This window comes from Artemia sp. Qi Xiang Cuo, chromosome 13 (genome assembly GCF_049724085.1).
Source record: "Artemia sp. Qi Xiang Cuo chromosome 13, ASM4972408v1, whole genome shotgun sequence".
NCBI classification, from domain to species: domain Eukaryota; kingdom Metazoa; phylum Arthropoda; class Branchiopoda; order Anostraca; family Artemiidae; genus Artemia; species Artemia sp. Qi Xiang Cuo.
Genome location: NC_142806.1, coordinates 63,509,896 through 63,537,894, shown reverse-complemented (window position 1 = coordinate 63,537,894; position 27,999 = coordinate 63,509,896). Strand labels below are relative to the sequence as shown.

General features: G+C 35.1%; 1 protein-coding gene across 2 annotated transcripts in view; it reads left to right on the top strand.

Annotated features, from left to right (window-relative positions):
• LOC148945538 (cleavage stimulation factor subunit 1-like) overlaps positions 1-27,999 on the top strand; it is a 60,254-nt gene that overhangs the window by 8,666 nt on the left and 23,589 nt on the right. For both annotated transcript variants that reach the window (XM_089099565.1, XM_089099566.1), the window contains exons 2-4: positions 14,785-14,912; positions 23,189-23,388; positions 27,257-27,478. In XM_089099565.1, the coding sequence (XP_088955691.1) occupies positions 14,785-14,912; positions 23,189-23,388; positions 27,257-27,478 (550 nt within the window). The remainder of the gene's footprint in view (positions 1-14,784; positions 14,913-23,188; positions 23,389-27,256; positions 27,479-27,999) is intronic.

Genomic DNA, 27,999 nt, shown 5'->3' with positions numbered 1-27,999 from the left:
AAAATAAAAAAACATTTTTGTTTTCAGCGGAAAGTAAAGAGGAACAAAAAAACTTGAAATGAAAAGAAATTATTACGGATATCAGGGGGGAGGGGGATTGTGCCCTGATAAAACACACGCTGTTTGCGATGAAGTTTACCTTTTTGCCTTATTTCTTGGAAACTAATCATAGAACGTAAGGGTTGTTTAGATTTCATAATAACCCTTTAAAAATATTATGGAAAAGTCAAAATTTATCAGAGAGAACTAGGCATTGTCACAGGATCAACCCCTTTCGTGAAGCAAAACCAAGCATAAATTCTTCTCTTCTTCTTCTATTTAACAGCAGGCGGGCTTTTCAGTAAAACTATTTAGCCCTTTTCCTTTTGCTTCACTCTGTGGGCTACAGAGCTACTGGCTTGATTGCCTCATATTTATTAGATATATTCAGATATCTTTCAGCAGATCTTTTGACTCTAGGAGTTCAAATATAAGATGATAGATGTCGATTTCTATGCTCTGTGTGCAGGTATAGTTGGCTAGGCTCTTGGCTGATATTGGGATTTTGTGGTGTTTGAAGTATTTTAACAGTTTACAAAGCAAGGTATGTTGTGCAGACGTCAGCACATTACATTCAAATAGGCAATGGTCAATTGTTTCATTATTCATATTACAATGCCTGCAAAGAGGGGACAGGGGAATTGAACCACTTGAATTAGAAAGCTTATATGAGAATGCAAGGAAATTTAGTCCATTTGTTCCAGAACGAATTCTATGATAAATTTTAGAAAGATACTTATTGGGAAAGGGGGAAAGGATAGGATTAATCTTATTAAAATTAATATCTGATAGCCTCCATCGGTAAATATCTCTAATTGGGATTGGTCTCCCACTTGGCTGGTCAATATTTATAGCATTTTTTGCTATTTCATCAACCTGATGATTACCACTTATGCCAGAGTGGCTAGGAATGTACTGAAAGTAAGTTTTTATGCCGCTTGAAGCAAGATTATCAATAATACTGAGACAATGATAAGTGTCTATGTCCAACTTATATTGAGGAGCTGAGGCCAGCAACTCAAGGCTTGATAAAGAGTCGGAATAGATGATAATATTATTCGAATTTTCAATCAAAGGTTGGTTTTGCTTAAGGTGTTCTAATGCCATGATTATGGCATTTAACTCAGCAGACATTATAGATAAATTATTAAATAATCTCTCGCCCATTGCAATTTTCAGGTGAGGAAGGAAAACACCACTTGCAACCTTCTCATCCATTTTTGACCCATCAACAAATATTTGGAAGTGATTTTTATAGGTAATTGTATTAAGTTCTGCAAATTTTTTCTGGACAAAAGCAATGGGGGTTAAATCTTTATTCCATTTTGAAAATTCAGTATTTATTATGGGAAATGACCAATTCCATGGAGGGGATTGGGGGAAAGTAGGTGCAATAGACTTTGCTGGTACAGGGAACTTCTTTTGAATATTGGCATACTCATCTGCAATACCTCTATACATGGCTGGATTTCTTAACCAATTATGTCATGTGTGTGAGCTATTTGATTCAATTTTTGTAAGATGTTTTATCAAGAGAAAGCTACGTCTCTCCCTTATTGTTGGTAATCCACTCTCCATAAGCAGAAACTTGGTGCTTGTGGGTTTCCTAAGACCAGATATGAGACATATTTTATCATTTTGTGTTGTTTCAATTTTTTGCATCTGGGTCTTTGCACATGCACCATAGACAATGAGCCCATAGTCAATATGGGGTCTTATATGTGATTTATAAAACTGGAGTAAGGTTTTCTCCTTACAACCCCAGGGTGCGGAAAGAAGTCTTTTTAGTATATTTGCTTTTCTATAACATTTTTTTATTGTGTTTGAAATGTGGAGGTGGACATTAAGTTTTTGGTCAAGCATGAGACCTAGGTAATTAATATTATTATCTTCTGGAATAGTTGTTTTATTTAGAGTTAGTTTTGCATTAACATGGTTTCGCTTCCGGTGAAATTGGATTATTTTTGACTTGGTGGGTGCAATGGGTAAATCTGAATGTTGAGAGAATTTTTCAAACTTGAAAAGTGACTTTTGCAGATTTGACTGTGCTATCTGAAAGGTGTTGCCAGATGACCATAGCGCCAGATCATCAGCATATTGCAGATTCGTGTGGGGTAGGTTCATGTCCCAGAGATATAGGGCAAAAAGGAGGCAACTGAGGACTGCTCCCTGAGGTAGGCCTTTGGAAATTGTCTTTTGGGGTGAAGAGGCTGAACCAACACAAACAATGAAACTTCGCACTTCTATGAAGGATTTAATAAAGGAGAATAGCTTAAGAGGTACTCCACGGGTTACAAGTTTATTTAAAAGGATTTGATTGTTCACATTGTAATAAGCTCCTTCAAAATCTAGGAAAGCTGCCACTAGGATATTATTTTTTTAGAAAGATTCATTTATTGCATATGTTAGAACCATGAAAGCATCTGTTGAGGAGTGGTATTTCCTGAATCCAGTTTGAGTGTGTGGGATCATGTTATTTTTCTCAACAAACCAGAGGAGTCTGTGATAAATCATTTTCTCCATTATTTTCCCCATCACAGGTGTAATCATTATGGGCCTATAAGACTCAGGGTTATCTTTTGGTTTATTTTTCTTTAGGATTGGTAGGAGGGACGAACATTTCCATATATTGGGGAACCTAGAAGATGCCCAAGCGTGATTATAACAATTTAGCAGTTCTTGTTTGTATGAAGGTGTGAGATTCTTTATCCATGTAGGGTGTATATTGTCATAGCTACTGCTAGTTTTGGACCTAATATGATGTATTGCATTATTCAATTCCTGGATTGAAAATGGATTAGTTATGTACTCGGATCCTGGGCGTGGTTGGTAGCTAGGGTTCATAGGAATTGTGGATAGTTTGCTTTGATTATTTGATGTTAGCTTATTAACAAAAAGAGTTGCAAATAGGTTAGCCTTTTCATTATCATTGTCATAATTGGTATTATTATGTATAAGCTCATACAGGAGTGGGTTGGGAGAAGTCTTTTTCCCACATATGTGGCTTATGACTTTATGTATAATTGGCTCATTTGTTTCTCTGGAGAGATTATTTGCAAAATTATTCCAGTATTTATATTTAGCATCTATTATAGTCCTTTTTAGATTAGATTCTGCTTGTAATTTTTTTAAATATTTAGTAGGTGTTGGTTTTTTTATGAATTCTGTCCTAGCTGACTTTTATATCCTCCATTTATTTAGGCACTCATTTGTTCACCATGCTTTAGGAATTTGTTTAGGGAATTTTTGCTTAGGTGTTGTCATGGGGATAGCATGATTAGCTGTATTTATTAGTAAAGATGTCAACGCTTCAGCATGTGTGTCAACTGTTGTGTTAGAAATGCATGAACTTTGGGTGAAACTTGTAATTTCATCATTTAGCTTATTTTGGAAAATAGACCAATTTGCTTTAGTGTTGATATATTTGGATGTATGAGATAAAGTTTCAGCAGGTTCATTTAGGGAGCAAACTATAGCAAAGTGGTCTGTACATAGACTATCAATTTTATTTATGTAAATTTTGTTCAAAAAATTTAAAGACAATTTGTAGGTCAATTGTGGAGAAATTGCCACTTTTGGGGTTGAAATAAGTATTCAGGTTTGGAGGGGTAGCAACAACTAATTCATTATTATTTGAAGTCATAAGCTCAATAAATTTACCAGCTTTATTTGCTGGTTTATTCCCCCACAAAAGATTGTGGGCATTGAAATCACCACAAATAATGATATTTTTTAACATATTAGAATTATTTATATAATTAAAGAAATCCTTGGCATCTGTAGTTTGGCCATTAGGGTTATAAAAGCTTATTATGTAGGTTTTTAAATTATTCAGCCAAACACTTATACCAATTACATCAACATCATTTTCAAAATCTGGAAAATTGATGCCACAAAATTTTATATTATTATTAACTAATAAAGCTACACCACCTCCTTTTCTCTCTGAAGATCTATCCTTTCTCAGGATAGTATATCCCAGAGAATTAATTTGTTGATTTTGGGTTAAATGAGTTTCCTGGAGGCAAGCAATATTAATTGAATTATTATTCATAAATGATATTAGTTCATTTAGCTTATTTTCCGTGAGTGATCTTACATTCCATTGGAGTATTGATAGATGTTGTGTTGTTGATTTATTCTTCATATGACTGTGTATCAATGTTCAGCTTTGTTAAGAGTAAAGCAAGATCTTTTTTTGCTTGAATGAGCATATCATCTGGGATGTATATTTTTGCCAATTCTGCAATAATTTTTGTTTTCTGTAGTTGATGTATGTTCATGGCCTGAACTGCATTACAGTTTAGAATGAATAAGCATATATTTGTGGATTGCATTTTTGGTAGTGCATCCTGTTTGTTGGTTAAGGGATTGATTCCTGGTAGTGTTTCTGGTTTGTTTCTTCTCGGGAGGGAGGGCAAGGCCGGCCTCATCTCACCGGACAAGGAGGCTTGTTGGCTTGGTGATTCCTTCTGATAGGGATTTGAGCTAGGGGGCTTAGAAGATGGTGTTTTATATGGGGTGCTTGATGCATTGGGGGCATTTGACTTGGGGGTTTTAGTTGGTTTCATTACAGGCTTTATTTGGTATTGTTGGGCAGTATTTGCTTCCATTGCTGCAAAGGGGTATGGGATGGCCTTCTCTGTTGATATTTGGAGTTTAGAGCCCTTTTCTTGTATGCAGGGCATAATGATTTATTTGTAGATTCATGTGGGCCTTTGCAATTGATGCATGTAGGCTGAGTGTTGTTGCAAGTTGTCAGCTCTTTAGGATGGAAAGATTTACAATTACTACACTCTTGGAGGATTTCATTGCATTTGTTTGTTGTATGTCCCAGTTTGAAACACTTCTGACACTGAATAGGCTTAGGTTTGTATTCCTTGTGTGGTTTGATTTGCCCAAATAGGAATAATTTTTCTGGGATATCAATTTTATCCTTCAGTGTGAATAAGAAGGATCTACTAGTTTTTAGGCCATTAGAGTTGGGTTTTCCAAGTTGGGTAACATCCTCAACTGGGATTGTGTTTCCAGCCCTATCTGAAAGGCCTTCTTTTAACTCCTGAGTAGATATCTCTGGGGGAACATTATAAACTACTATTTTTGTTGGTGATTGTTTTGGGTTCCAATTAGATACAATAATTGGGATATTCAGAAGGGATTTAAGGTTAATTATTGTATCTGCTGATTTCTGATCTTCTACAGCTATTAGCAGAGATCCATCACGGTTAATGTTAAGAGAGAACATTGATTTTAGCAATTTAAAAATTGCAACTCTTATTGCAGTTATCATTTTTATTTCAAAGGGGATAGTGGGAGTAATTTTAAAGCAAATTCCTAAGTTTTTGGAGGTAGGATCTTGGGCAGGGAGAGGCGAAATGCTTTTAATTGGGGAGATTTGGTTACTTGTTTTAGAGATTCTAGATAGGACCTCTTGAAACACAATATCATCAATGTTTACATTAGCCCCTACACTTATCATTGTCCTATTCTCCGAATTGGAGCTATCATTAGAACTTTGAGATAGGGTGCTTGACCAGCCAGGATGGTTATCATTCACTATGACACTTTCACTGGAATTTGATTTGTGATCTGGGGGGACTTTTTTTTTTTGGAGGACTTCTAATCATTTCCTATTGGAAAAAGCTTTAAACAAAGAAATAAAACTAAAACAAAAAGGGAAAATAGATGATATCAAACAGTCTGCACTATACTATGGGGGAGGATAAACACCACAGTATAGCCCTGAGGATGTCTTGAGCAGAATTGGTTTGGTACAACTGCTGATTAGAATAGATAATAATCACAAGAAAATATATTTCGATTTTCTTAAAAGGTTGCTGTTGTACCGATTATTTTATTTTACCTTTTACCTTTGGTACAGCAAATAAGTTATTTTACCTTTGGTACAGCATATTCTTCTTTCTTCTTTAAATAGCGATTTTTACTGGAGACAAAGAAGAAAAAGCGCAAGGAACTCGCAAACTCACAAAATCCCATGCGATCTGGTGTTTATTTAATAATATGTCTATGAGACCCAACACTGAATGAAATATTTTGAATATTTGTAAACACCCAAAGTTGATCTATTCTGTAACTTGATACGTCTCTGTGAAATGCTTTTGCTGACAGAAGTCAAATATCCCCTCCTGTAACTTGATATGATCTATCTTTGTTTGGGTTCTTGGGCGCTGGGCAACTGGCTTTGTTAGATAAAAAAGTCCCTTGCCGACACAATGCAATTGCTGACTTAAATTGAATATATCTTTGTGACTAGTAGAATTCTTTTGTTTATACCCGCACTATCTGTGATTTTCTAACTTTAGATATTATACATGGCTATAGATGGCAAATCCATTTTGCAGAGAAATATCAAGTTATTAGAGGGATCAACTTTGGTGTCTTTCTTGGCCTTCAGAATTATTTCAAATATGTCTTTCATTTTTGGGTTCTGATAAATTAAAAATGCTTATATTACGTGCATGCGGGCGTTGGTCTTGCTTGGGCTTATGATGCCTTATACAGTGCTTCTAATAAATGAAAAATGATTCGTGTTTATATTTTCGGCCAAATAAATATTAAAATAATCAATTTACTGTCAATATAATTTGATTTTTTACATAGGCACCAGATTTAAAGGTAAATATAAACCTTTGATGAAACCGAATCTAGCTTCCAGGATCAAAGATTCGATACTTTAGCTCCTCAGCTTCCAGAGTCCAAGCTCCCAGGATCAAAAAAGAGCTTTAGACTTTGGGCCTGGGAGCTTATCCTCAAAATTTCAGCTCAATCTGATCCTTCCTTCCCTATTTTCCAAAAACCAAATATCAAGTTTTGTGGGGATTTGCTTGCGTCAAAAATAGATACTGGACGCTAAATAATAACTCCGTAAGTGTCTCTGTGGTACAATGGTTGCTGTTCCTGACTGTCAGGTGGGAGATATGGGTTTGAGTTTCAGTCAGATAAATTCTTGCATATACTGAACTTATAGTTTAAAGAATAAACTGTGCTTCTTTTTTAAGTCTAATCTATTACTTGGATTTAATAAAGATGGAGAGATGGAAAAAAATGTTTTTTTATTTGATTTATGACTGTTACGAAATCATGCCGGGAAATCCGGCTCCCTCTCCATGGAATGTTCTTCTCATGTTAAATAGTCCCCTCCCCTCCACCCAGAAAAATTCTTGCGGTCAGCTTTACATGAATTTTTTTTTTGGGGCGCATTTTCATATGAAAGAACATCTGTTTGTTTTTGAATCACGAATAAAATCTCCGTCTGTCTGTAAAATTTTTCCCGCAAATACCCCATTCCTATCATAAATTTGTTCCCGGTGGAAATTTTCCCGATAGAATTTATCCCGTGGAACCCCCCCCCCCCCCCAATGAAAAGATACTCTAGACAATTCTAACCTGGTGAAAATTCCTCTTAAAATCTCTCCATCTAAAATAATATCAGAAAGAATCGTCTTATAAAAATAAGATACAAGTGTAAAGGAGAATTGAGCTTTTCGCAAAGTATTTTCTTGCCACATGAAATAACAAGTCTCGAAATTTCAATTAAATTAAACGTCAAAATTAGCACGTTTACTGGAGGCGGAGAATAAAAAGGGCAGGGAACTCGCGAGCTCGCAAAATCGCATTAGATCTGCTATCCCTTGAATAAGGTGTCTGTACAACCCAACACTGAATGAAATATTTTGAACATTCGAATAACCGTAAGCTAATCTTTCTTGTAACTTGGTAGGTATCTATAAAACGCGGTTGCCAATAGAAGTCAAATTGCCACTCTTGTAACTTGATATGATCTATCTTTGTTTTGGTTCTTGGGCGCTGGGCAATTGGTTTTCTTGAATAAAAAAGTCACGAAGTCTTTTAACTGTGGGGCACCTATTACATTTTATGGTAAATTCCTGGGGCATTGTTTTTCACTTAATAAAAACACTGTAAATGGATAATAAGCCCAAGCGGGGCCAAAGCCCGCATGTATGTAATACAAGCATTTTAATTTGTAAGGAGCCAACACTGAATGACATATCTCGAATATTTGTAACACGCAAATTGCCTCTTTGTGAAATGCGTTTGCCAACAGAAGTAAAATATCCCCTCCTGCAATTGATAATAATCTCGCTTTGTCATATTTACCTTGCCAATACAAGGTAGTTGCTTACATAAAATTGAATATATCATAGTTATCAGCATAATTATTTTGTGTGTGCCCGCAACATCTTGGATTTGCTTCCTTTAGATATGTTACTTTTTTAAATCGCTCTTTAAAGAAGAAATGGACCATAAATTTGCTGTGCTAAAGGTAATGGTAGTATATATTTTTCAAGTTGGGAGTTGTGGGATCTGGGCGCTAATGTATTAGGCTAATGAATTTGGGTTCTTTGGGCGCTAGCGGGCGCTGAGCTTTAAAGTATCGTTGGTGTCCCTGGAAGGTGTTTTGAAGTACATATCTCCATGCTTTCTCCCTCTAGAGGGTCCTGAAATTTGTCTACATGACCAGTCTAGGTAAAAATTTAGAATTGTGGCCCTTGATAAGGAAACATGTTAAGAAAACAATTCTTAAAAAAGTTTAGACTTACCTCTCATTTACATCAGAAATTAAGTTTCTGATGCTACATCCTTCTTCAGCTATTTTCAAAAGAATGAACACCTTTTACCTCTAGGCATGGATGCACTAGGCTCACTCCACTAACCACCAATGACTAGGCAATTTATCATTTAATACAGGACACAGAAGAACACTACACTGGGAGTTGGCACAAATGTCACTTGATTATTCTTTATAGATTTAGTCTTTCTAGTGGCTTTACCACTCTGCTGGATCTTGTAGCCTGAACAGTTGTGGTTTATGCTAGATGGTTCACCTGCTGGCAGGCAGGGCTCGGCTACAGCCATACTGGGCTTGGTGGCAGTTGTCAGGAATCTCCATAATGCTCTGTGTGGACTCATGCTTGTGGTAGTGTCAGGGCAATCAGTAACCCAACATGGGTTTTGTGACCTTGATACAGCCCTGGGGGGGGGGTAGTCCATGGCAGGTCTATCATCAGGTGTGGAATGAGAGGCTGCTTTCATTAAGTGTGTTTGGTTTTGGCAAGGAATTGAACCATCTTTAGATGGTCTAGGATCTCCATCTTTACAATCTAGGTTCATCTGCCTCTTTTATTATTTCCCTGATTTTCCATGGCACTTCTGGCTGTTTCTGAAGAAATTCTGGTTGCCTCCAGCATCCCAGTCATGGTAAGACTTCTGCCTGTGTTGAACCATCTCTCTGCTTGCCAAAAATTCAGAAGTCTGTACCACTCTTTTCTAAGTGCTTTTTTGTGCATGACAGTTTTGAGCAGAGCTGGCAGCTCATGAGCATTTGTGAGGGGGGCAACTAAACTGTCAACTGGGGCATTATGGTATTCTAGAATTCCAAGCTATGGGTCCAATTCATAGCTTGAAAGTTGGAATGTCACTTGGCTCTTCATACTTTAAAAAAGATATAAAAGTTCTTGAAGATGTGCAGAGACATGCCACTAAAATCATATCTGGTAGGCAAGAGATTTCCTATCCTGTAAGACTATCAAAGTTTAATCTCCCTGCACTTGTATACAGGAGAAATAGAGGGGATGCCATTTTAGCCTTTAAGTTATTGAGGGCTAATTAACATTCTCCCAGCTTTATTCCCTACTGTTAGCACCAATTCAAGAACTAGAGGTCATCATTTGAAACTTGTCAACAGTCTACAACATCTAGAGTCCATACTCAATTCTTCTCAACATATATTGTCAACAATAGGAACAAATTATCAAATGAAACTGTTACTGCTGAGTCTGTTGATGTTTTTAAACAAAGGCTAGATGCTGATTGGTCCTCTAAAGAGGGTAAATTCAATTGGGATGCTATCAAAGATGGAGCAGCACCTGGTCACCAGTGATTCTTCCATACATTTAGTCATCATTCCAGAGCTCTACAAGGAGCAATCCTTAGCTTGCTCCTAGCTGCAATTTAAGGTAATTCATTTTCACTTGCCTTGGTCATGATGCTCTTGCAAGTCTGGATAGTCTTTTCCACTAATCCATTTGACTGGGGGTATAATGGGCTTGAAGTTCTTAGCTTGAATCCCCAGTCTCTGGCAAATTTCTTGAATTCTTAGGAAAGAAATTGGCTACCATTATGGGAAATTGTGACCTGGGATATGCCATGACAGTATACCCCGGGTCTGTGTTTAAAAAAAGGGCCTATCTTCAGATCCATCTTCTGAAACTATGCAATATTTGGTAGATAAATCTTTATTCAAAACCCAGGCACCTACAATAAAGAACATTATAAGCAAAGCAAGCATAAGCACATCAAGGCAAATTAGCTAAGCATGTAATAGCAAGCTGGTGCACAACCACAAGCATGAGAGCAAGGCATCACATGATGCTACAGGAACCATTTGGCTTTTTTTGTCTAAACTGCTTGCACTGACTATTTGGTGTCCTTTTTTGGGTTTATTTGATATCTGCAAATATAAAGACTAGCTCATGATACTAATAATAACAATGCTTCTTTTGTATCTTTATCATTATTCTTAGTTCACTTCAAACTGTGATTTAAGATAATTAAACAATATAGTGTTGCTTCTATGTCAGGGGATAGGGAAAGGTTAATAAGGGCAAGTCAGTCTACAATTTCTGCAAAAGATGTGCATTAAGTGTCATAGACCCAACTTATAGTAGAGCATGTTAAGATTATTGGGGTTCAACAGGGGAGGAACAAAACCATGATATATAATTTTTGCTCAAGGTCTAATTACCTCTGCAAAATTTGAAGTTCTACCATTTCTTGGCTAAAGAATCAGCTACTTCATTGTATTTTATTTCCTTAGGCAATGACTTGGGATGAAAAGAAATACAAGGGTGTTTTGGGTTGAAGTTGAGGCAACAATCTTTTGTTGTATACCTTGCAAGCCATGACCATAAGCATGGTAATTTCATCTGATAAAAATAGGGTATTCTTAGTTGATGTCTCAAGATACATTAGAACATCTAATCCAAGTCAAGCAGCAAGTAGCTTTGTACACATTATGGATTAATTACTAGGAAAGGGGGTATTAACATTCAAATTTATGTCAGGGATAAATGTAGCTACACCAGCTTTCGAGTCTTTAAAATAACCATGAGTATAAACATGCATATAATTCAGAAACTTTTTATTAATGTCATTAAAAAAACATTCCATTGACCTATCACTCTGAATAGCATTCTTTGCTCTCTTGCAGTACATTGATATGGCACTTAGTTTGTGCCATTTTGCATGGTGGGGACTTAATAAAGAGAAATGCATCCATAGATTAAGAAGACCAATCTGGAAACTCCTTTAGATAATTGTTTTTATTCAAGATTAAGGAATTCTTTTGCTCAAGAATTGTCGACAGTTGGAATAAACTCTCCAAAGAAACTGTGTCTGCTGAATCTGTGGACATCTTCAAACAAATTATTAGATGCTGAGTGGTCTAAATAATTTATTTTTCGTGATTTTTCATTGCTTGAATTGTCATGTCTCTTTGTTGTTGCTAGACCTAACTCAAGCAATTGATAAAGAAGGTCATTGGAAACCATGTTTTAGACTCCTTCATGGTGATATTATGATTTAGATGATGTGAATTCTTACTAACAAGCAATCAGTAAAAGAATTTAGAGACAGTGGCTTCATTTTCTTTTCAGAATCAGCAGATTTAGAAAATTGAGTTTTGGTTCCAACCATGTTTTCAACACTTGCTATACTCTATTCAACTCTGAAGAATCAAAATACCATCTCTAGCATACCAATGTAAGCAAGAGGATGTACTAATGACTTGTAAATTGGTCTGTGACCAAGGTATCATCCCTTACCTATTTCAAATATGTTGTGTCTCTAGAAAAAGAGGGCCCCACTTCAATCTCTACTAGAAGCACAGTAATACCAAGCTGCAAAACAAATTCTTTTCCAACCATGTAGTTCAAGCCATGGTTCACAGTTTGAGATGAGCCCAATGATTTGAATCATCATCTTAACTGACTGACATCTACAGGACTCATTAGGGTAAAAAAAAAACAGTATTTGGACAGTGTGTGATCTTTAACAAATGTTTTGACTAAAATATATCTTCCTTAAACAAGGAGAGTAGGTTCTTAATCTTGGACCTGATGCAGATAGTTGGGATTGGCTGACTACAATCTTACAGCCAAGCCTATTTACATATGATTACTATTCTTCATAACACATGTCAGTGATTCAATCTGTCCATGATTGAGATTCTTTAATTTTAAGATCCTTTGTTCAAGATTGGGCAGTAGCCTATTTTCCAAGATTAGACTCAAGCTAAAAATTTGCAATTACAATTAGGTTTCTAGTATTAACTGTCTGAGCAATTAAAATAGTTACCATTGTATATAGGTAAAATATCTGAGCTAATGAAACATTCATAAAAATAATTTAGACAAATAAAGCAGAGAAAAATTAATTTTCCAGGCGGTATAATAGATATAAATATTGAGATAGTGATTAGGGAGACCCGCATTTGTAGTTTCCTGCACAATCATTTCTGTTGATGTCTGAAATAGGTCAAGACCCTGTAATTAGACACCTAGTCTGCTCCAAGTTATTTCACCTCTAGTGGTTTTATGACAAATAAGGAACACATTAATTGTCTTCAATGTTAAATTCAGAATTTAACAATTAGGAACTTGAGAATTTTCAGAACCTAATGTTTTGAGTAATGCTGCTATGTCATGGAATCAAAACACCTGGCTATGACAAGGACTCAAGAAATAACTCAAGATACAAAGTGTCTTGAAATAGAGAGGTCCTTAAATCTCAGGTTACTACAAGGAATTTAATCTGATGTCTGGTCGGCAGACAAATGCCTATTCAACGGACGTGCTACAAGAGTTAGGGCCAAAAAAAACTCACCCTGGAAGCACAATAAATTCTAACAAACCATTTGTGTGCACACTTGTTTGTTTAATTTTGAAAACCACACTTGATAACTAAGCAGGAAAATTAAAATCCTTAACCTCACAAGAAAAGAAAGGCTCCAATATTGCAGTTGACGCAATAAAGAATTGGCTCAAATTAATTCAAAGTCAGTGGAACACCGCAGCTCCGGTTGGCAGCAGCACGACCAGAGCATGACCAACCAGTTCATCTTCAATGAACCAGTCTTGAAGAACAAACAGCTACAGCTTTATCAAAAAAAGAGGTTATCACTAAGTTATTATTGGTGGGGTGGTGATCTGAATTGTACCTAAGATACTCATCATTTTTGGTGGGTTTCCTGTGAAATCTGAGGTCAAATCTAATCTCATACAGATGAAGACATGAAGAAAGGGAAGATTTTATTTGCTTTCCAAATTAGAATTCGAATTATAATTTCAATTGAAAATTTTATCTGTTTTGAATTGTAAATTTAACATCAGAATGTTGTTTGCTAAAAATTTTGAGTAGGGACACTAATCTCTGAACAGTTCAAGTTATCAAATGGTTGAAGGACTGTCTTGTTTTCTTAGTGGTGAGAGAAAATGTCACTTAGAGCAGATGCTAATTGTGAAACCCTTGGAAAACTACATTTTTGCTTCAATGTTCTATTCATGAAGAAAAGATAAGGATAACCCAGACACAAACAAAATTAAATTAACAATATCCTCTCTATTGAAGGTGGTATACTCATTGACAGTCAGAAAATTCTTAAAAATGGGCATCAGTGTTGGCTCTAGAATAATAGTGAAAAGGGAAGCAGTATCAAGAATTTAAAGTTTAGTATACCACGAAACTCAAGATGATTTAATCTTATCCACGGGTTCGTGAGTGTTTCTTTTTGCATAAGCATTGTTAAGAGCAACTGCCCTCAGTGACAAAGAACAACAGGACTCTAAATACTGGTTCAACTCATTAATCAATCATTAATCAATAAATCATTCAACTTTTTGCACTGGCAAGCCAGTTGTGGAATCATAAAGATAAGTGAGGAACTCGTAGGAGTTTCAATAGCTAAGGTGAGCTTAAACATCTATGTCATAATGCTGAATAATAAGACTGGCCGCAGACAGTATTCATCAGTGGTGCCTTCTCAAAAACGAAGAGTTAATTTCAGACATAAATAAGGGCAAAGACTTTTCCATTATGTAAAAAAAGAAACTAGACAGAAATAGATAAATTCTCATCATTAATTTCATTTCTTAATAATATTCAAATGCATCTTGAAATGCCACATTGACTTTGAAGATTGCAACATTTGAAAAAATAGTAAAAGTAACTTACAGGTGTTCTACTAGTGCACAAAACTTTACTTTTGGCCCAGTAATTAACTAAAATTAATTGGTTGTGGGAGTTAATATACTGATGCTAAAGCTGCTGTAGTATAATAAAACACTATGTTTTTATCCCAAGTCCACTCATACTTTCATCTAACAACACTGTTTGCCAGCTATAGGGTGCTGCAGTTATGGGATATAGCTATGGGGCTAATGATTTAAGCCTGAGTCTGCTAAAATGGCACATAAAACCTTAGGTTTTGCTCTGTGGCTTGGTTTTGTTGGCGTGTAAAAAAGGTTGACTCGTCTAGTCATTTATAGTTTCAGTGAAAAAAAGTCGTGTCTTTTTCTGTGTTTTTGTTCAGCCCTAAAATATTGTCAAATTACAATTATTTCTCTCCCTCCTAGGACACTTTATCTACCAAATAATTTTGCCCCTTTCATTCTTTTTTTTTAATTCTAATTGACAGGTCTCTTTCAGTCAACTTTTTTATGATGGACACACACAGATTGCTATCCAACTTTCAACAGCTGTTCAAGCTGATCCTCCTTGTGCACCCTCTGATCGGCTGAGTCATCTAGTGTCACGTTGTTTGGAGCAAGAGAAGGGTAAGATTATTGTAAATTTTCCGTCGAATATACTCTGCATAGGACGTTTGGGGCTCTTGGTTGTTACCAAGACCTCCCCCTGCTGATTATGTTTGTTTAGCTCAATGTACATAAGCAGCTCCCATTTACCAAAATCCTTCGAAAAGGCCTGTGGTTGTATTTTTTAGGCTTTAAGTAGGCTGCAATAAGATAGGTTAACTCAATTGAGTTTTTTTTTTATTCTCATGGGTGTGTTTTCAGTCAATATTTAGTGAAGTAAAATCTGCTAGATTCACTGGTTTAATTCTGCATTTTCCTTGGGAGAACTGAGGTTTATTATTTTAAATTAGAGAAATTGCAGTATATTTGCATGAAGGCTATTGTTTGTGGCTTCAACTTTAGGATAGAGTTTTTTTTTTTAAAACTAGGTAGTTGCTAAAAGGTGTCAGTAGGTATGCTTAGTTTGTTTAAAAAAAAAAAAAAAAAAAAAAAAAATTAATGGCATAAGATAGCATCTCAAGCTTATAAATTGACCTTTAGCCCTCTCCTTTAGCTTAATCTTGATCAGTTGTTGGTTAGAAGTGCACTTGGCCTGTTATTTATATTATTTATTTTATGCCCTTTGTTTTCAGATTCGTGGATATTAGTTTTTTTTTCAGCTTGAGTACTTGAAAGGTCTCATTTGACTAGACTTCAAGAGCAAAGCTCAGGATGTCAAATTTGAAGCTGTTACATGGTTTATATTGAGCTTGTTTTTGCTGTGACGAGCCAGTGCTGAACTAAAAAAGGCAGTGATCTAGCACTGAATTAATAGAGCTAATGGTTTATAAATTGAGGAAAGACTGAGACAGTCATCTTTTTCAAGATCTGGACCAAACCTTAGGCATTTTTACCGTTTTTCTATTGGTCTGTACATATAGCCATTGTAGTCCCAACACGCTTGAGCTGTAAAATCTCCATCTGAGCAATGTGCAACTTACATATGGAAGCTAAAGCTGCTACTATGCTACTACTGCTTTAAAGCTGCTTTATACTGCTACTACTACCAACCCATTGCAGTACCAAGCCGCGTGATGCCAACACAGCAGCGGACGCTCCTCCCCCATCACAATGTATTGAAATATTACCTCTTTACACCCTTCCAAGATCCAAATTCCTTTAAATTATTTTGTACTACCTCCTACACGTTCGGGGACAAAAGATGGACGGATTTTGTCCTAGATAGATGGCTGAAAAGGACTGTTTATAATTTGCTTAAAATCAGTTTATGGTGATGATTGAAGGTCTGTGAAGAACCAGTAACTTTCCTGAACTTTTGCATCTAGGTGTAACAATTCCAAAGTATTCATTTCTTTTGAGGAGACTTGGCAGTTCAAAACAACTGGCTTGATGTTTTCTTTGATTTGGTAGCAATTTCGACAAAGAGGAAAATGGCGGAGGAATGGCTTATACTAGCATACAGTTTCAAAAAATGACAGGGGGTATTTGAAAGTTGGTTACTTTGAGTTGAGATATTGCTTGTGCATCAACAGATCTTTCTAGTGGTATTGCCTACTTAAAATGATGAAATACTATGCATACGTTAAACATAGAAAAAGAAGAAGAAATACCAACAAAAGAATTTTGAAGTGCCAGAAGCTGTTGCAACATAGGTGGGGTAGTTCTTGCAAAATATTCCCACCCCTTTCGAGGGATAGATGCTTTGATAAGATTATGTGAAGGCAGAGCATTACAAGAACTGATTGTCTGTTAACACAAGAGAATGTCTGTTAACACTAGTTAACACAAGAGAACTATATCATACTTTTTTGGATATTTTAACTTGGATACTTGGTAAATTTTCCATTGGCTGCTTTCAGCTCTACCCTTTTTTGATCCCGCCCACTGTCATCAGTCGCTGCTAGACATTCGTACACAGAAGGTGTGCGGACGTATTGAGAGAGAGATTTTTCTTTTTTTAATTTTGTCATTTGCCGAAGCTATGCAAGTGGGAAACCGGGCGTTTGCTCAATTTAAATATTACAAGCTGCGGCCTTGCAAAATTACGCGGTTGATACCTGTCAAAGATGATGGAAGTAATTATGAAGTTTGCTGTTACGGAACCGACGAAATTAAAATAGTAACGTCCGAGAATATATGGGCTTACGCGGAGAAATATGAAGAAGCGCTGAGAGATGGCAGAAAAAATGTTCAGAGAGCGATAAGGCTGTGTACGGAGTACTCGGAAGGTTTAGCCGGGGATTTATCTGAGTTGTTTAACTTGATGCAGTCAGAAATTGTTAACCTTCGTGACGGCATACAGGATGAAATTCGTAGGAGAGTGGAAGAGCAGTGCAGTAGATTAGGGAGTTCTCCGGTGACACAGATTAAGTAAGATTTTCTTGATACTGTTACGCAAGCTGTCTATGAGGCGATCGATCTGCAATTCAAGGGTAAATTTGAACTGCTTGAGAAATCACTTGGCGATTTGCGGGCAAGAATTGTTCAAAATTGCGCAGAGCTCCAAAAGCTTGAAACTAAGCTGGATGATATAAACCAGTCTTCTCTTCTGACTAAAGTCATTGTATCTGGGATAAACTCTCCTGCGCATGATTTGCCTCACATTGGTGAGAAAGTATTAGCTCGACTTAACAGTGAAATGGGACTCAATCTTGATAAATCCGTAGTCAAGGGTGCAAGGCGTTTGGGAGGTGCCTCGGAAATAAAAACTCCGATTGAACTTACATTTTTTACTGAGGCATCTGCAGTTGAGATCCTGTGCCAAGAATGAATCGCAAGAATTTGAAAGGTACCCAAATCTATGTAAATGAGGCTCTAACCAGGGAAAGACAAGAAATCTACAAGCTTGCTTGCAATAAGTTTGAATTGAAAAATGTATGGACTTTACGAGGTGTTGTTTATGTCAAGTGCGGTTAGCAAATCATTCCGTGTAAAACGATTTCCGACGTAGTTCAGATTCTCAATGTGTCATATGAACCTGTCGTCTAAACTAAGAAGCTTTGAATTTTTCTTTTCTTTTTTTAGGTTTATGGATCGTTTTCAGTGTTTTCTTGATTCTCGTTCGAAATTAGATGCTATTCTAAATTCAGATACCGGAAGTGATAAAGATATGCTTTATGTAAATAATCTACCTGAATATGATTGTTCTTCAGGCGAGTTTCTATCGGATAAAACAAAAAGTTGTGATTTTCCGATCCGATCGTTACATGTAAATGCCCAGGGGCTACAAAGTGCATTCAATGAACTGAAGCATTTGCTTGCATCTAGTCCTATAGACATTGTTGGAGTTTGCGAAACTTTTCTGTCTGCTAATACACCCCATACAATGTTAGATCTGCCCGGGATGAAGTGTATTTTGCGTATAAGGTGTCAGAATGCGAGAAGAGGTCAGATGCTGTATATTTGTGATGACTGGTCTTTTAGTATTCTCAGTGATTTTTCTGTTTTTGATGAAGGGTTAATGTGAGACTATTTTTGTTGAAGTTGTACCTTTGGGCTGTAATCCATTTATTTTCGGGTCTGTTTATCGATCTCCGTCGGGTAACCCAAAAATATTTTTTGAAGTTTTTGAACCGCTTTTGAAAAATCTGGAAGCGTTGAAAAAACCGATTATTATTTCGGGTGATTTTAATTTTGATCTTTTGAATCTTGATGTTCGAAATAATAAGGAGTTTTTAAGTATGATGTTGTGTTCTAATTTTCTTCCAAGTATTTCTCTGCCGACAAGAGTTACAGCTAACACAGCTACATTATTAGATAATATATTTTTCTCTCCTGTTTTATTTTACGCTTAAAAATCGTCAGTAATTTTGTCTAATATGTCCGATCATTTTCCGGTGAGTGTTCTTCTAAATTTAAATAATAGTAATAAACAACATCGAGATTCAACAATGGATAATTCAAAAAAGCGATATACATGGATTGATTGTAAAGTTCTACGTCAGTTAATTGGTGACCATGATTGGAGTTCGGTTTATGGCTCAGATGACGCAAATGCTGCGTAATCAGATTTTATTGATCAAATGATGCGACTGCGGGATCGGGGTTTTTCAACACGAGTTTCGCATGAAAAGGTTGAGCAGAAATTTGACCCATGGATTACTGAAGATATTTTGACATCGTTAAAGCATAAAAATAGAAAAATTAAGAATTATTTAAAATTACAGATACCTGAGTCGTTTGAAGAAATAAGAGTTTATAGGCATAAGCTAAAATCAAATATAAGACAAGTGAAAAGAAAAAATTATAAAGATAAAATTTTTGTGTATAAATCAGATATGAGAAAAACATGGCAATTGATAAATGAAAAGATACGTCCTCATAGTCGTAAGAATACTAGTGTTAATTGCCTTGTTTTAAATGGAGAAAATGTTATAGAGCCCAATGAAATTTTAAATGCTTTTTTAGATTATTTCAGTAATATTGGTTCTAGACTTGCATCGACTATGAATATGCAACCGAATTCCCCTTTTGTTCCAATTAATGAGCAACATGCAGAAAATTAGTTTTTTCTGATATTATGCCTCATGAGATTGAAAAAAGGTATTCTGAAGCTTAAACGTAGTTTTTCTAAGGACGAATTTGGATTTTCGGCTCAAACCGTAAAGCAAATAGCGTCAAGCTTTTCATTTTTGTTGGCATATATTTATAATCTATCACTTATACATGCGTTTTTTCCTGAGCTTTTAAAAAAAGCAATTTTTATTGCATTACCTAAAGCTGGGAATTCAACTCACCCTTCAGATTATAGAGGCATTTCTCTACTTTCGGTTTTCAGCTAAATTTTGGAAAAACTTGCAAATAGTCAATTACAAAAATATTTATTTGATAGTAAGATTTTACACTCGTCTCAATATGGTTTTATAAAAGGAAAGTCAACTGAACTGGCAATTCATGAGCTTTTACTAAATATTAATGATTCAGTAGATGATGGTCAACACGCGTTGGTGATTTTTCTTGATGTCGCAAAGGCGTTTGACACCGTAAATCATTCGTTGCTTCTTTTTAAACTAAAGTCTTATGGGTTTTCAACACAAGCTGTTAAAAATTTTTTCATCTTACCTTTCTGGGAGACGACTAGATTGTGTTGATAAATTTCGTGATCTCCGTTCCGAAACTTTTCCAATTAATTACGGAGTGCCTCAGGGCTCTGTCCTTGGGCCTATTCTATTTATTCTTTTTATAAATGATTTGCCAGAAGTTTTGCCTCTTTGTAAAATTATAATGTTTGCTGATGATGTAGTAATTTTTGCTTCTCATCGGTACCTATCAGTTCTTTTCCAGAACCTCGAAAGTACGTTACTAACTGTATCTGATTGGTATTCAAGGAATTTACTGGCTCTTAATGAAAAAAAAATGCCAATATATGTTATTTTCGCGAACTGGATCAGTAGTGTCATATACCTTCTCTCTTTTCTTGAATGGTCTTGAATTAAGACGGGTAGATCAGTTCAAATATCTTGGGATTATTTTAGATGAAAATTTGTCGTTTCATAAATATGTAAAAACACTGTCGTTAAAAATTTCCCGAAATATTGGCATGCTAACTCGTCTTCGTCATTTCATTCCTAAAGCTAGTCTAAAATCTATTTATTATTCTTTCGTCCACCCATATTTTCTCTATTGCATTTCGGTTTGGGCATCTACCTTTCCGTCTGTTTTCAAATCTCTCCAAATACTTCAGAATAAAGTAATGAGGATTCTTTTTAATGTTGATTGCAGAACTTCAGTTAGACACCTATATGGGACTTCATAAATTTTCTCTTTGGACCAACTTCATTTAAGTTCTATCTCTAGTATTTGTCACGATTATCAATATAGTAATTTATCTGTAAATTTCTCCGGCATTTTTTCAACTAATTCTCAATTTCATAATTATCCTACTACGCATCGTTCAGACTTTTCGTGCAAAATTCGCCCAACATCATCGACAGCGGGATTTAGCATCCGTCACACTGGCCCAAAAATCTGGAACTCAATTCCAGCATCAGTTCGAGAATGCAGCAATAAGCGACATTTTCTAAGACTGGTGAAGAAATATCTTATGACATGCTAAGCATTTTATTCATTAGGGTTTTCTTTTTCGTTGTTGTAAAATTTAGCTAGAAAATGGCTGTGTATTTTCGTTGGCATTATTTTCAGTGCTAAAGTATGCCACTAGGCATGTGCGCTGTTTTGTGACATTTATTTATGTACGTGTTATAAATAAAAATATTCTACTCTATTCTACCAAAAAAAAGCCGAAAAAAATCATTCAGATTTTCAGTTATTTTGTTCTACAATACAGTGATTAATGTATATCTAGTATTTCAATACTTCTTTATAACTGGGCTACATAATGATATAAAGTTCATTCTGGACATCTGCAAAATTACTACCTAGCATAGGTTTATGCAGGTCCGAACCTGAGCAGAGTCTCAAATGCCCGGAAAAATGAATTTTTTATTCTTTTAAATTGGTTTGAAGAGGTTGAGATGTCTTTGGGGCTATCTCACTTTATGATCTTGCAACTTTTGTTTTGATATCCTGGAATCATGGTGAAATCCAGCTTTTCTCTCAAATAGTCTTCCTTTCTTCAACTTCTCAATCCATTTAATTTTTTAGTTTAATAAACACAGATGTATTATATTAATATCAGTTGTTAACATTGATTTCCATCATTTCATTTTTAAAATTGTTGCATAAATACCTGTTCGTCATAAAATGTTCGTTTCAAGAAACAAACTATATTGTCACCATGATTGTTTTGCTGCTGACTCTCACTAAAAACTATAAATGACCAGACAAGTCAGCCTTTTTTCACGCTAACAAAACCATGCCACAGAGCAAAACTTTAGGTTTTATGTGCCATTTTAGTGGACTCAGGCTTAAATCAATAGTCCTATAGCTATATAGGACTTAATCTATAAGCCTTAATAGGCTTAATCTATAACTGCAGCACCTTATAGCTGGCAAACGGTGTTGTTAGATGAAAGTATGAGTGAACTCAGAATAAAAACATAGTGCTTTTATTGCACTATAGCGGCTTTAGCATCAATATGTTCACTACCACGACCAATTAATTTTAGTTAATGACTGAGCCAAAAGTAAAGTTTTGTGCACTAGTAGAACAACTGTAAGTTACTTTTACTTTTTTTTCAAATGTTGTAATCTTCAAAGTCAATGTGGCATTTCAAGATGCATTTGAATATTATTAAGAAATGAAATTAATGATGATAATTTATCTTTTTCTATCGAGTTTCTTTTTTTCCATAATGGAAAAGTCTTTGTCCTTATTTATGCCTGAAATTAACTCTTCTTTTTTTAAAAAGCAACACTGATAAATATTGTCCGAATTTTATCTTATTATTCAGCATAATGACATTGTTGTTTAAGCTCATTTTAGCTATTGAAACCCCTACGAGTTTTCACCTTAAATTTCACCTTAGTTTTCACCTTAAAGTTTTCACCTAATACGCCTTAAATTTCTTTAAATGTAGGGTATTACAAATATACTTAGACGTAAGCTCTGACGGTATGGTATCAAAGTTCACTTCCCCTTAGGTACTACTATTTCCTCTCTTCTTAATAAAGGTAAAGATAAAGTCACAAGTGAACATCAAGGTTTATATGAAATTCCATTCAAAAGTGATGGGTCTTATATATACTATAAAACAAACCCCCTAAATAAGAGATTGTATGGAAAGGCCATGTTAATAGACATCTGCTTTCAAAGCAAATTTTCGAAGACGAAAAAAAATAGATATTCGAAGTATTAAGAAAAAATGGAGTATTTTGCTCCTTTGGGCTTTTATGGCAGCCCCTGGTATTACTGGGTACATGAATGAGGCAGATTAAAGTTGTACTGAAAAAGGCTCTTAAATATGTTGTAAGCAAATGATAAAATTTATCTTTATAAGGACTGTGTGGTCCCACAGTAAGTTTTTTTTTGATAATTTTTACTCGTTTTGAAGTTTTGATCTTTACTTATGCATAAACCTATCGTTTTAGTTAAACATATTAAAAATTCGAATTCGACAATCATAATAGTAAGAAAACTCGCAAGATTTTGGATAAAAAAAAAATCTAAGCGAGTTTTTTTCTTCTTTTACTGCTAATAGAAATGATGCGTGTTTCGCGTCGACGTTCGTAGCTAAAAAAAATAAAAATAAAAACAATCATGAAAAAGTAACGTATTAGAAAAAAAAACAGACTGCAAACCAAGACAGTGTACAATTCACGCCATTCGCAAATGAGTCACCGGCTGGAAAGTAATTTTTTTTAATTGCCATTATTGTTATTATTCTCTTTTTTTGTAGAATCGAAAAGAGCAGAAAGTGAAACAGCCTTGGGCCCTGGTTTAGACATGGAATTTGAAGGGGACATCGCCACCATAGCCCCCGAGCCAGCAATGTATGACTGTGTGTATTCGGTACAACATAAAGGACCTGGTCGATATTTGGCTTTTAGCTGTGATGGACAGTTAGTTGCTAGTGGATCTGCTGATACCTCTATTAAGGTTTGATTTTGTTGTACGTTTTTAAAATTTTGTTTTCAACCCCTATATTTTGTTTTATTTTTTACACTTCTAAGTGTTTCTTTTAATTTCCACAAATTGATTCTAGCCCTAAAATACCTAAATGTCTGCCATGAAAATTATGTTGAAGTACACAAGCATTATTAATTAGTACGCAATGAATAAGTTATTAACAAGTAAGATATGACAATGAAACTAGTTAAAAGCTTAAGACCAAATAAAATAGAGTCAAAACACAAAACTGAATATAAATAATAAAGCGTCAGAAGTTAAACATGTGTTTTGGTACAATGGACTAATACAATAACAATAATAAGTAAGGAGATAGGGAGGGGATTCAATATACTTGCGTATATCAATGGTAAAAAAAATACAGTAAAGATAGAATATAAAAAAAAACAGAGAAGGTGGGAAATACGAAAAAAGTGAACAGGAAAAAAATTGTCTAAAAATAAGTTAAATAAGGACAAAAAGGTTAGTGTGAGGTAAGGCTTTGACGCAGTCAAATGAAGAGTAAAAAAGGTGATACCAAAGGGGTACTCGAGAAGAATACCTTTTTTAATGTATTTTTTTTATACCCGTCTCTGTAACTAAATGACGGGTAATTTGGAGAAAACTAGTTGAAGAGGTTGGCATTTAATAGGTTTCTGAGATTCAGGGAAAATATCTTGTGTTCTGCAGTTGATTGATCCAGATATATCGAAGCTTAAACAGAAGTATCCCATCTGCCCTAAAAAGATGTTCAGATATCATCTAAACTTGGTCGTTTTTTAATCGACCAAGTCGATCTAAACTTGATCGATTATCATCTAAACTTGGTCGATTTTTTAATCGACCAAGTTGATCTAAGCTTGGTCGATTATCATCTAAACTTGGTCGATTTTTTAATCGACCAGGTTGATCTAAGCTTGGTCGATCATTATCTAAACTTGGTCGATTTTTTAGTCGATCTAAGCTTGGTCGATTATCATATAAACTTGGCCGATTTTTTAATCGAACAAGTCGATCTAAGCTTGGTCGATTATCATCTAAACTTGGTCGATATTTTAATCGACCAAGTCGATCTAAGCTTGGTCGATTTTTTAATCAACCAAGTTGATCCAAGCTTGGTCGATTATCATCTAAACTTGGTCGATTTTTTAATCGCCCAAGTTGATCTAAGCTTGGTCGATTATCATCTAAACTTGATCGATTTTTCTATCGACCAAGTCGATCTAAGCTTGGTCAATTATCATCTAAACTTGGTCGATTTTTTAATCGATCAAGTCGATCTAAACTTGGTCGATTATCATCTAAACTTGGTCGATTTTTTAATCGACCAAGTCGATCTAAGCTTGGTCGATTATCATCTGAACTTGGTCGATTTTTTAATCGACCAAGTCGATCTATGCTTGGTCGATTATCATCTAAAGTTGGTCGATTTTTTAATCGACCAAATCGATCTAAGCTTGATCGATTATGATCTAAACTTGGTCGATTTTTAACCGACCAAGTCGATATATTATTGGTCGATTATCATCTAAACTTCTTCCTATCATCTAATCGATTATCATCTAAACGACTTGGTCGACTAAAAAATCGACCAAGTTGATCTAAGCTTGGTCGATTATCATCTAAACTTGGTCGATTTTTTAATCGACCAAGTCGATCTAAGCTTGGTCGATTATCATCTAAACTTGGTCGATTTAAGCTTGGTCGATTTTAATCGACCAAATCGATTATCATCTAAAGTTGGTCGCTTTCGACTATTGGAATACTGTTTGCTGTGTCTTTATAAGTAAGTAAGGGAAGCGGATGATGTTTTTGACATATGGATGCAAAATAATAAAACTATTAAATATACTTGCACTGACGGAATACCTTGATCATTTAATAGCAGACATTGATTAAAACCTTCATCCGGTAATTTTTGGATTGTAGTTTGTTATTTTCTTAATCTCTCAGCTGAAGAATCTACTGGTGAAACAGTGGCCGTAATTTTCACAGGCTTTGTTAATTTTGTTGATAACAAAACTGCACTTTTTTTTATTCGCTAATTTGTCTCCCCTTGTACAATCTTTCACCTACTTATTTAGTGTCAAAACGTCATGGGTAATTCATGAAGGTAAATTGGGACTTTATTATTAATGCGTTCTCCGAAGAAGGCGTCCCAGTAGAATTCATGAAGTTGGTTTGAAAAAGCTTTATCCATTTTTCAGAATCTATCGATTGAAATAAAGCCGTATCCAGGGGGGGGGGGGGTTAGGGGGCTTGAACCCCCCCCCTCCCTGACATTTTTGTCCGACTCGTAAAAGCGTAACAAAAATGAATATAAACAAATATTTGATATGTTTTTAACGGTTGTATGTACGGCCTATAAACATCATAATCAACTTTACTTTGAAGAGTGCATGAACTTAGTCACTTAGTCACTAGTCACTTAGTCACTTAGTCACTATGCAATTAGTCACTTAAGCCAAAAACGCAATAAGAATGTATGAATTTATAAAATGAGGGAATGCATAAAACTGAGACCTCCGTTCAGCCGTCCTCAGTGCAAATATAGAAAAAATAATCAAGGCTGTAAAAAGCAACCACTAAAATAAACAAAAACAAAACGAAAAACAAACCACTAAAATGAAAATGTGCGGTGAAAGGTAACGGTGAAACGGTGAAAATCAATGTAACGGTGAAAGGGTAGCTGAATAAAAAGTCCGATATTGAATGGCAATTCAAGAAAATAAATCTCAGTTCATTGTATTTAATGCCTTTATAAAAGCTAATTTTCAATTTTACTATACTAATTTACAATGCTCTTATAAAAACACAAATTAAATTTAGGGACCCTTCTAAGACATAGAAGATTTAGAGTGGGAAGTGGGAACTGTAGTTCTAGTATTTTTAGTATCTGAGTAAAAATCATCAGCATTAACATATGCAGTCTCTATTGAGAAAAACCAGTTAGAGCTTTTTTTTTACATTGGTCTGTTGATATTTCATCACAAAACAGGTGGTACCAGAATAAACATTTACTGCATTGCAGCATAGCTCAATGAACTCTGTCTTCCAGAGCTTTGACATACCTAGATGGCTTGTGTTTTGCTTATCGACTAAGTTCAACAATCTGAATCGAGTTTTAGCTTCTCTCACCGAGAAACCAATCAATGTACACAAACTATTTGTATGACGTCTACCGTATGTATGACGTCATACTATGTGTATGACGTCTACCGTGTATATGACGTCATACTATGTGTATGACGTCTACCGTGTGGTATTACTACCGGATTTCAAATATGTAATAGCTAATCTCTATTCTCCTTGGACTTATTTTTTCTCCTCTCCTTTTAATATGTATTCCCAGGTAACTTTATTGCCCGTGCCACATCATAGTCAAATCTATCAATAAAGAAAGCAAAATATCATGAATAATAAGGCAATTTTCTTGATTTTAGCGTCAAACTTATATTTAAAAAACAAAAAATAAAAATTGCAAGAAATTAGTTTAAAGAGTTTGCACCAACAGTAATTTGTGTCCAACTGCTCTTCACTCATACTGAGTATTCTTAACTTTTGTCAGATTCCTCTCCCAGATAGAAAAACCGCTGTTCTAAGTTTCCATCTTTTCTAGTTTTAAAAATTATGTTTTAAACCTTGAATCTGATTGGTCAGTCAAGAAATTAAAGTTTGAAAGTTGAACCATGTCCAACTAGATAAATTACGAACGGCAAACGTAATTGACGCTGTAGTTGTTTGTAATTTTGATTTTATCGACAAGTATGACTATAATGTGGCACGGGTATATATCTTACTGTCGCTACTATTTAGCAACTATTCATCGGAATCGAACCTTGCTTATTTCTTATTTTAGATTATGGATGTGGATCGTATGGTGGCAAGGGCCAAAGAGACCGTTGTAATGGAAAGAGAAGAGCATCCGGTCATACGAACTATTATAGATCATACGGATGAAGTGTCTGCACTGGAATTTCACCCCAGAGAGCCTATTATTACATCAGGTTCCTTGGATATGACGGTCAAGTTTTTTGACTACACAAAAGTCTCGCTAAGAAAGTCATCAAAAACTATATATGTGAGTTTTTACGGCTTGTTTTGCAAACGATTTAATCAGCTTCATTTTTAAGTGTATAGTAAAATGAAATGAGCGTAAAACTTTTAGTAAGACAGTAAACTTTGAAAGGAAAAGAGGATATATTTTTTGAACAAATATTAATGAAATTGGAATATTTTGCTTTCACATGCAGAAGCCATTATCAATAAAAAAAAACTACGAGTAGCTTAAACAAATTAAAACATACATTAAAGATGAGAAAAATATAAATGTTATGCAAAAAAATAAACAGAAATTCGTTTTTTTCTTAATTTTTTCCCTTTTTTCCGTTGATAAAGCCTTCTAGATGTGACACCGAAATTTTTCAAAAAAAAAAAAAAAAAAAAAAAAAAAAAAAAAAAAAATGCTAACATTAAAAAAACTCTTTTCCAAGGCCAAGATTTTCTTCGTTTTTATATATATATTGATTCCTTGTTTTTATAGTGTATCATATTTAGAAATATATGCAGTATTTATTATCATAAATCATCCCATCGTGTGTA